This window comes from Nematolebias whitei, chromosome 1, assembly GCF_014905685.2.
Source record: "Nematolebias whitei isolate Nwh7 chromosome 1, NemWhi1, whole genome shotgun sequence".
Classification (NCBI taxonomy): Eukaryota; Metazoa; Chordata; class Actinopteri; order Cyprinodontiformes; family Rivulidae; genus Nematolebias; species Nematolebias whitei.
Genome location: NC_056498.1, coordinates 56,746,903 through 56,756,701, shown reverse-complemented (window position 1 = coordinate 56,756,701; position 9,799 = coordinate 56,746,903). Strand labels below are relative to the sequence as shown.

General features: G+C 37.5%; 1 protein-coding gene across 1 annotated transcript in view; it reads left to right on the top strand.

The window, feature by feature from the left end:
- The window catches only part of hpse2 (heparanase 2), a 77,794-nt gene extending 68,864 nt beyond the window's left edge, over positions 1–8,930 (top strand). The window contains exons 10-12 of the mRNA XM_037685593.1: positions 1,716–1,861; positions 4,660–4,806; positions 8,768–8,930. Of these exons, the coding sequence (XP_037541521.1) occupies positions 1,716–1,861; positions 4,660–4,806; positions 8,768–8,930 (456 nt within the window). The remainder of the gene's footprint in view (positions 1–1,715; positions 1,862–4,659; positions 4,807–8,767) is intronic.
- Positions 8,931–9,799: the final 869 nt, after the last annotated feature.

Genomic DNA, 9,799 nt, shown 5'->3' with positions numbered 1-9,799 from the left:
GCGGGTCTTCAGGGTACAGATCCCCCGCGATAAACAAGGGACTACTGTACTTCTTTTTTGCCCTAACAAAACAAAACAAAATTATTTTTGCTAACTTAAATGTTATTATGGGCAGCACGATGGCTCAGGTGGTAGAGCTGTCCTTCTCAGCGAGCTGGACGCCCTGGTTCAAATCCCAATCTGGGGACCTTTCTGGGTGGAGTTTGCATGTTCTCTCTGAGCATGCGTGGGTTTTCTCTGGGTACTCCGGTTTCCTCCCACAGACCAAAAACATGCATGTTAGGTGGATGTATGTATGTTAATATATTGTGTTAGATTCTGAGTGGCTGAGGTCCAATTATTTTCTGTCGTAAATTTTTTTTGTCCTGGACCTTTTATCTCTGCTTCACTTGTTTACTTTCAGTTTTTAAAAAAATGTTTATATTTTAAATAATGTCTATTTCTAGAGTTGGTGTTTCTCATTTTGTCTATCTTCGGGGGAAGAGTCTGTGATAGATGGTGGGAATAAAACAAAAAAAAAAGGGCAACGAGTCAGACTGCACATTTGGAACTGCAATGACAGTTTCTCAAAATGATTTAACGTCACGCCTATCTGTTTTTATTTTCTCAAATAATTTAATACAACTATAAATCAGAACCTGTCTATTGACATCCTGATGCATGCTCAGTCTATTGACATGTTCGTGTTTTTTGCACTTAGAAATGTTGCATTTATTAACAAGCGTGGACCTTCATAGTGTTTTAATCTCACGATCAGAGATCCAACCGTATATTCGTCCATCCATCCCTCTGGCTGTACCCAGCAGTATAGTGCTCTATACTGTGCTGTGCTTCTTCAATGCCTTGGCAGCAAATTAAGTTAAAGTCTGTGTGGAAAAAAAGAAGCTCTTAAATGTTGCCATATGCAGGATTGCATGGGAACTTCCTGAGAAGCACATGTTGTTCTGGGTCTCTTGAAGAGGTGTTGAGTCTGTGTAGTCTGTAGTGTGAGACATGGTACGGTCAACCACCTAACAATGATAACAGAAAACAGCAATTTCTGTTGTAGCATAATATTATGGGGAGAAAAATGTCATATTTAGGACTTATCAATTTTGAACAGGTCAGGGGTTGTTTTGTTCTGTGAAGATGTCAGAGTGTTATTCTGTCTTGACATTTTGGGCTACACTTTGTATTTTTATTTTTTTACAAAGACGAGCTTCGAGGTACATTTTTCACAGTCCGTTTTTAAATTTTTTTGTTTTTCTTTTTATCCCGGAGATGCATTACTTTTGTTGAACCCCTCAAATTCAAGTTTACAGTAACAATAAAATACTGTGAAGGTGCTTTTAACCGTTATAACGTAATACATGTGCATTATGTTTTTCAAACCCAGAGTATGTATTTTTTTTAATTCTCTAAAATATAATTGCATTTTTTTATTTGTAATATGTTATGATAAAAGACATGAGTTTTGAGTTTGCAATAAAAGTAGAGCGGTTATAGAAAGTTATGCTTATACATAATTTGAGTTTCAATAGAGGCTGAGAACAAATGCAGACATTCATGTTTTAGAAATCTTTTTTTAACTGTTCACTTTAGTCAATGTGCACATGCTTGTAATCCTGTTCTATATTTACATGTTTTCATTTTCCTTTAACATCCTGATGGGAAAACCCTCCATGCTATGAAAAAGATAAGCTAAGTATGTGTTTGTGTATGTGATGCTCCTGCAGGATTACTGGTTTTCTTTGGTCTTCAAGCGTCTGGTTGGTCCGAGAGTCTTAGCTGTCCGGGTGGCTGGACTGCAGAGGAAGCCACAACCAGGGCGAGTCATACGAGACAAGCTACGCATCTATGCTCATTGTACCAGCTACGACAAGTACGTTCCATCATTCATCTGTTTGGTATTTTCTTCTAAAAATAATCAAGTTCGGGACAATGTGCCAAAGCTTTGGGAATGCCCTTAAAGCTTTAGATACAAAGCAGACTTGCCGCTGTGTCTTCTTGCAAATACCTGAGGCTCATTGTCTGGTGGGAAAGAACAAAATCCCTCGTCGTCCCATTTGGTTTCCCATAAATAAGCAGTTCGTGGACACCCGCTCATTCACAGCTCAGAGCCTATAAAACTGAACGGGTATCACTTATCAGGTGTGTGAGTTTTGTCTCCCTGTCGTCAAAGAGCTGCTGAAAGGTGTGCGAGGCCCAAGACTGGCTGGAGGGGGATGTTTGAGGGGTGTGGGACAATAAGGTAGTCTGTGCCTGGAGGAGATGAAGAGTGCCACCATGGCCTGTTCAAGGTTATCATTTAACCCAGACCAGCGGCTGTCAGCACCGGGTTAGACTTACGGCCTTGCTTCAGACGGTGGCTCGTTTGCAGGTGGAGCATCTCTTGGAAAAACAGCAGAAGATATTAGACAAAGATTTCAATGGGTGCACTCATCTGGCAAATTTGGGAGTGAAGAGGCCACGCGCTGGAGCTCAACTTCTACTGGAATGACGAGACAGTGAAGCTCCTCAGATTCTAACTCAATACAGTTGCCAAAATCTCTATTACTTTTCTACACGACCCATTAGTGGGCAACATTTACAGTCTTGGTGGTTTGTGTGTAAATGGTAAATGGACTGTACTTACATAGCACATTTCCATCTTATCAAGAGACTCAAAGCGCTTTACACTGCAATCTGTGCCCTCATTTACCCATTCATACAGCACTCTACTAGATATCTACGAATAATAATCAGTGCTTTATCACATTCATACACCAATGGGACACACATCGAAGGCAACGAGTTCAGTGTCTTGCCCAAAGACACTTCGGCATGTGACTGCTGGTGGAATCTGTTGGATAAATTAATAATCCAGTCATCAACTCATTAATCAAATAAGCCACGCAAAGGATGCAAGTAGAACTTTTCAACACAGGTTTACTTCTTGCAAGGGGTGCAGCATAGAAAACAGGCTTACAACGATGTTATACAAAGCTCTTGTCCAAGGTCTGCCCCCGGACAAAGAGTTAGGAAAAGCTTGAATACTTGTTATCAGATAGAGGCAAGGTCAAGACGACCTCTGCTTCACAGCTCACAGTTCTTGAAGGCGTCAGAAGTGCTCAGTTATCAAACAAAAAGGTTTGTAAGCTCAGTCGTCCAGGTAGATAACAACAAAAAGGATAAGTGGTGTCATCTGGTTGGCAGGACATAGACTGAGGAAGTCCTCTGGATTGGGAACAAAATGTTTCTCACTTAAAAGAAACTGGTCCGGATGAAATGATTTAACCTTTATCAGTTATCAGACTCCTCTCTAAGTAGACAGACTCTTGACTTCACATACATAGTTCTATATTATTTTAACATTCTATATTAATTTAACATCAGTAAGTAATAACATCGGTGACCTTTACATCACTTCTCCCATCAGAATCGAACCCCCAACTCTCGCATTGGAGGACGACTGCTCTAACCACTTAGCCACAGCTGCTCAAATGTCTCCAGGCAGTTGATGATTTTTGCAGTTTAGATATTTGACTTTCACTACCCTTTCCACACACAAAAAAAATAAAAATGGCAGTGAAACCCTTTTAGTGGTTTGCAGTAGCTTTATATACATATATATATATATATATATATATTATTATTTTTTTTTTTTTTTGTCTTTCTGCTGATGCTCTAACATCAAACAGCATGAGGATACCTTTATGTTTCTGGTTTGGGGCTCTGAGAACCTCGTCATTTGAAAGGCCTGCGAGGTCATTATCGATTCCAGCATCTTAACCATGGATGGATTCAGAACCGTGTTCCAGATTTCTCAACAACAAAGCTTCAAGAGCTTAGCCCAGAGCCAGACACACTGCACTCCCAGCGACAGTGCATTATTACATGTCTCCTGGACATTATAGCGAATATTTGCTGTCTTGCAGGGTAATGGAATAAATGTCTCACTCTGCACCCAAAGAAAGGTAAACATTCAACCAAAAACAAGTCTGCTGTTAGGATATGAGATTTTTCAGGGGGGTCATATCTAGCGGACTATTTAGCCTTGACCCTGAACACCGCAGCTGACATGTGGTTTTCACTACAGCTGTGTTGTCTTTCTCCTCATGTCTGGGCCCGTATTAAATTTTATCATGTTTGTCTTATCTGTCCTACTTGGTTATTTACCTTTAGCTAATATTCCTATCAAGTTGTGTCCCCGGTGCTTTGCTCCGTGCAGAAGGATTTAAACACTGTTGAATGAGTAACTCAAGAATTGTTGCCCTTTTGGTTACCACCCTTCATTTGACCCTGCGCCACACAATGGCAGGTTCAAACTTTTAATACTGTATACATCAGAAATAAAATGTGTGTGCTAAACACAGATAAGATATAGAACCTCATAAAATTCAGCTTGCGGCTCAGTGGATTTCCTCTCTTTAAGCGTGCTTAAATTTATATTCTGGATGTTCTGAAGGCCTTTTGATCCAGACTAGATAAATGAGCTGTGGTTTTACATGTGATAAAACGATCAAAGACTTTTATGCTCTTTGTATTCATCTTTAATTATGAAGTTTTTTATTCATTGTGACGTTCTAATATACAATAAATCCCCTCCCATGAACAGATGTGGAGAGGGTTAATTTTAGCTCTTCACTGATAGTCCTTTGAATGTAAAAGTAATGATGTGATCTTTCTTTGTGGCATTAGTCATAACTACGTGAGGGGGTCCATAACGATCTACATCATCAACCTGCATCGGTCGAGGAAAAAAATCAAGTTGGCGGGGACGTTACGGAACAAGACGGTCCACCAGTACCTGCTGCAGCCCCACGGCAAGGATGGACTCAGAGCCAGGTTGAGTTTCTTTCACATTTATTCTAAAACCCCAAACACCAAATTACTAACCTCTAATGATGAGATTTTAGATCATAATCGTGAAAAGTAATTATTCGATGCAGTGGACTGAAACGAAATGAAGAAAAAACTGAAGAATTTCATAAAACGGGTTTAATGGTTGAACCTTTATAGGGTGTTAAACGCAGGCCCTTTTAGAGAGCTGCTTGGAATCGAGTTATTTTAATTTAAAGACCACAGCGAGCCATTTATGCTGAGCCGGCATGTTGCGTAAATGCTGCACCACAAAACATGCAAATAACACACTTCAGGCTCCTGCTTACTTAGTACCAAACCAATAAAGCGCTCTTCTGAAAACAAGTTTAATAAAACCAATGAAAGAATTGTTGAATTTTTTTAATTGTTTTTATGTCAATAACAATCTGTGAAGGTTGTTTTTTGTGTGGCTTTAAAAAAATAGCGGTTTTAACTAAGGATGCACGATATTATCGGCATGGTATCGGTATCGGCCGAAATTAGCGATAAAGTTAAATATCGGACATCGGCCATTCCATCAAAATAACTCACCGATATAAAAGACACTTTTTAATTTATATAAATATATATATATATATATATATATATATATATATATATATATATATATTAAGGCACTGTTTTTGTATGACAACCCAGTGACAAGGATGCCTGCAGCGCCAGCACAACGTTATTACGTCACACGTGCCGTTGAGTTTAGATTTGTGAAAATTTACAAATTTGCAGTGTTCAAGTGTCATTGTGTTAGAGAGAGTAAATGTCATGAATAAATTTGACATTAAACATAATCCAAGTTGAAGTGTTACATCATTTTCAGTTCCCTTTTAGGCCTCTGCATTTGGTAGCAGACCAAACTGACATAGACCATGCAAAAAGCTATGTAGTCTCTGTAAGTAGGTCTAGGAAAAGGGTATTGGTATTGGTATTGGTATTGGTATCGGTATCGGTTATCGGCCGAATAAGTTTTAACTTATTGGCGTATTGGATGTCAGCCAAAAATCCAATATCGTGCATCCCTAGTTTGAACACTTCACAATGTTCACTTTAGTCTCAGTCAGAGTATTCGTGGAGCAGTTTTGTTCCATCACACTGTGTTGACAAAAATTAACATATATTATAATGCATTTCTCATTTTGTATTCCTTTAATTTAACCCAGGGGGTGTCCAAACGTTTTCATAGGTGGGTCAGAACTGTCTTGAATCACACGTGTCAAACTCAAGGCCCTTGTTAACATCTTATCTGGCCCCCAAGATGATATTTTAAAATCAAAACATTTTATTGCTTCTCATTTTACTTAAAAAAAATCTGTGCGTACTTTATTTAGTTACGTTTTTTTTTTGTTTTTTTTTTGTGACAGTCAGCCAACGTTGAAGCCAAAATTTTCTATTGTCTTTTTCCGTAATCTGTTTTTGATGCGGTAAAAGCGACCGAGAACATCAAATGAGGCTGATGAAACTCTTGTTAAGGAACCTTCAACCAAGAGAAGATGTCCGGTATCAAACTGGAGTTATTGTACTGACAGAAAGTGACCTTTGGTTTGAAAGAAGTTTTTAATTTCCACCCGCTTTAGTTTGACACACCTGAAGGACTCGCCGGACAGGAAAATGTGAATTTAAGAAAATTAAAAAATATATAAAGTGTATTACCCCTCCCCCCCATTTTTAAACTCTCAACAACTTGAACAGTATTTTGGAGAAAGGCTAAAAGTTTAGTTTAAATTCCTGTAGATCCAGAACATTACGACCCTCATTGACTTTTTTTATTTTAAGAATTTAATTTATTAGATTTTTTGGGGTCTATTATTTGTTTTCTTGTGCTTGCAACGTTCATCTTCGTTAATTTTCAAAAATAAAAGCCTAAATTGAGTAACTGCTCTTTAAAAAAGGGGGTGGAGCTTCAATCACCCGTTTGGACCATGGACGGCCCTGAGGGTCATCGAAGTTGTGAAAAATCGTCCAGCTGGCAGTCGCTAAAACAGATTCATGGAAGGTTTGAAAAGACACTGATAAAGTTGATCAACTTGTTAATAACACTTTATATTTCTTCAAAAATGTCCAATTTCTCCCTGTCGATAATTAAATCACCTGAAATAATTTTCTTTGAAAACACTTGTTATATTTAGCCAAGTTTTATGAATTCTTATCCAAAATTCTACTTTTGGTAGGTCAGTGAAGGTTTGTTGTAGGATAAAGGGATTAATTACAGCTAAATATTTGTATTGTACTTAATTTTGCTCATTTTGAGACGATTATTTCAATATGTTTTGCTCTTAAACCTAAAATTTTAGAAAGTATCAGCATTAAATCTAAAGAAGGTCTACATCTGCATCAAACTCTGAAGCCTGTGGGTCAAAATTGTAACATTCTTTAATTGCAGTTGTGGGCCGCACGAAATCACTCCAGGGGCCGCAAATGGCCCTCGGGCCACACTTTGGACACCCCACTTTGTACATTTTCTTTTTAATGTTTTCATCCACAATGTTTTCAGCTTCATGTAGTGCAGTCACGTAACTCCCATTTGCCTAAAATGACCCTTAAAATTAAAGCTTTATAGTTATATTCTGGTAGCACCTGGCCTGTTAGTCCAACTTTGACTTGAGCCTGACATCCTGTAATAACACCCTAATGACTCACGACTTTGAGTGTGTGTGTGTGTCTGTTATACGTTACTTGCATAGAGCCTTAATAGAAGCATAGGCATAAACCCTCAATAACAGCGTAATGATGAAGGATGTTTTAGGTGTTAGAACAGGATTGCAAGGCAGTTAAAAGGCGAGCGGGCTAACGATGTCCCATTATCTGTCTTTAAGTGCTTCCCTTTACCACAGGCTGTGCATGAGACTTTAATGATTGATTCAACAGCACCAGATGTCTAAAAAGAACTTGTAGCGGGACTTTTAAAAATGTTTAGACTAATGCATAATGCATGTTCAGACTAATAACTTTAACCGGCAAAATGAAGTGCACTGCTGTAAACATGATTTAAAGCTTACGTGCTTCCAAAGTTTTGTTTTCCATTTCTAAAACATTTTCACAACTATTTTCAACTCAACCCATTAAACACATTGTTAAACATAAAGATTTGTTCCTTGGGTTTAAAACTGTTCTTACGTGACGTCAAGAGTTAAACTGAAACGGAGTGTAAATGTTAATAGTTTCGACAAAACCACTAATGTTGATTTTTCTGTGCAAAGACAATATTATATTTTTACAAAACTCAAACGCAATTATTTAATGGTTCACCTATTTGTAAAATACCATGTTTTTGCTCCTATTGTGAACAAATAGACGGTAAATGTCATTTATTGCCACGTGCATTTGTAGGTAAAACGGTTAACAAAAAATATAAAGTGATAAAAGCTATAAATTTAAACATACAGATAATTATCAGCCTCGCATGTTTCTTACCATAAATATCAGCAGTGTTTGTCAAAGCCCAACATTTCTATTGAATTTATTGAAAATCTTTTATTTTGATGCTGCTCACTTTAGACTAATTCCAAGAAAAGAAATGATTTTCGGCAGGTTTAAGTGACATTTCCACCAGGTTTAGTTTTGTTGTTTAATTACAAAGTTGTTGTAGCAGCGCCCTCAAGTGTACAACTGACAGAAATATGATTTTTAATGAAGTGTCTGATTTTTATCTTCCAAAACTGTGTGCCAAAAACCAGCAGCAGAACTCGGACAAACCAACTCATTTTGTGTTACGAACAACAATTTCTTGTTTTTAATTTGCAGTTTTCAGTTCAGCCTTTTGTTTAAGCTGGAATGCAGAGACTCAATCAATCATGGCTATTTTTTGTTGTTGTTGTTGTTGTTGTTGTTTTGGTTTATGTTTTCTTGCAACTAAATAGCACAAGTGTTATTACTGCAGACTGTGTGCAGAACAACAGCACTCTTTATACGTCTGCTCTTTGCTTTGCAGACATGTCGAGCTGAACGGGGAGAAGTTGCTCATTCAGGACAACGAGACGATCCCAGAGCTGAAGCCTAAAGTTCTGAGGGCTGGCCGGACGATAGCAATGCCTCCAATGACCATAGGCTTTTACGTCATCAAAAACATTAATGCGTACGCCTGCCGGAGATAACAGCAACCCTTCAAAGCACAGTACCGCCAGTCCTCTGGACTCAAAAAACAACAACAAAAATGGAGGATGTCGTCGACTGTGTGTACTCTTCATCCTTCCGACTCTTGGACACACCAGGACTTTCTGGGTAAATGACAGCCTGTTAGCATTTTTTGTAATATTTAAGCTACAGATAAACTGTTCTCCTGTTTTCTTCTTTGTTCTAACACTTTCCCATGATTCAAATGGGCGAGCTGCACTGCAAAATACTTTTTAAATTTTTGTATTTTACCATCAATCCCTCAAATCTACTAAACTTATGTGAACAGGATTTGTTTTGGGACTGTAACAACAGTTGTGTTTTGTATTTTACAAAATCAACAGAAAATATGTATTTGGTTTGATTAAGCTGTTTTTTTTGTTTTGTTTTTTTCTTTGCCTTTATATTTTTGAGGGGTTTTGTTTAAATATTTCACTTGTATTGAAATACTTTTGCGGTATATAATGAAAACTTTCCAGAAACTTCCCGTGAGAAAGTAAGCAGAGGAATTTTTAAAATATTCCAAACTAGAAATGTCCCATGGGAATTATAGGAATTTATAAAAAAAGTTACTTGAAAATTGTGGATAATTTAAATAAATATCATATATCAATATTTTTTTGTTGTAGTCAGATAATGTCCGAGATAATGAGACTGATCCAAGCTGAGAATTACAAAGTTAATGACATAAATAGCATCACTAATAACACCACAGCACCTTCTTGGATCAACCGTCGGAGAACAAACGGATTTTAAACTTTTCTATTGTTCTCTTGTTATTATTATTAATATTATTATTATCCTTTTTTTAAATCTTTAACACACTTATCTATAAAAACATTCATGTTCT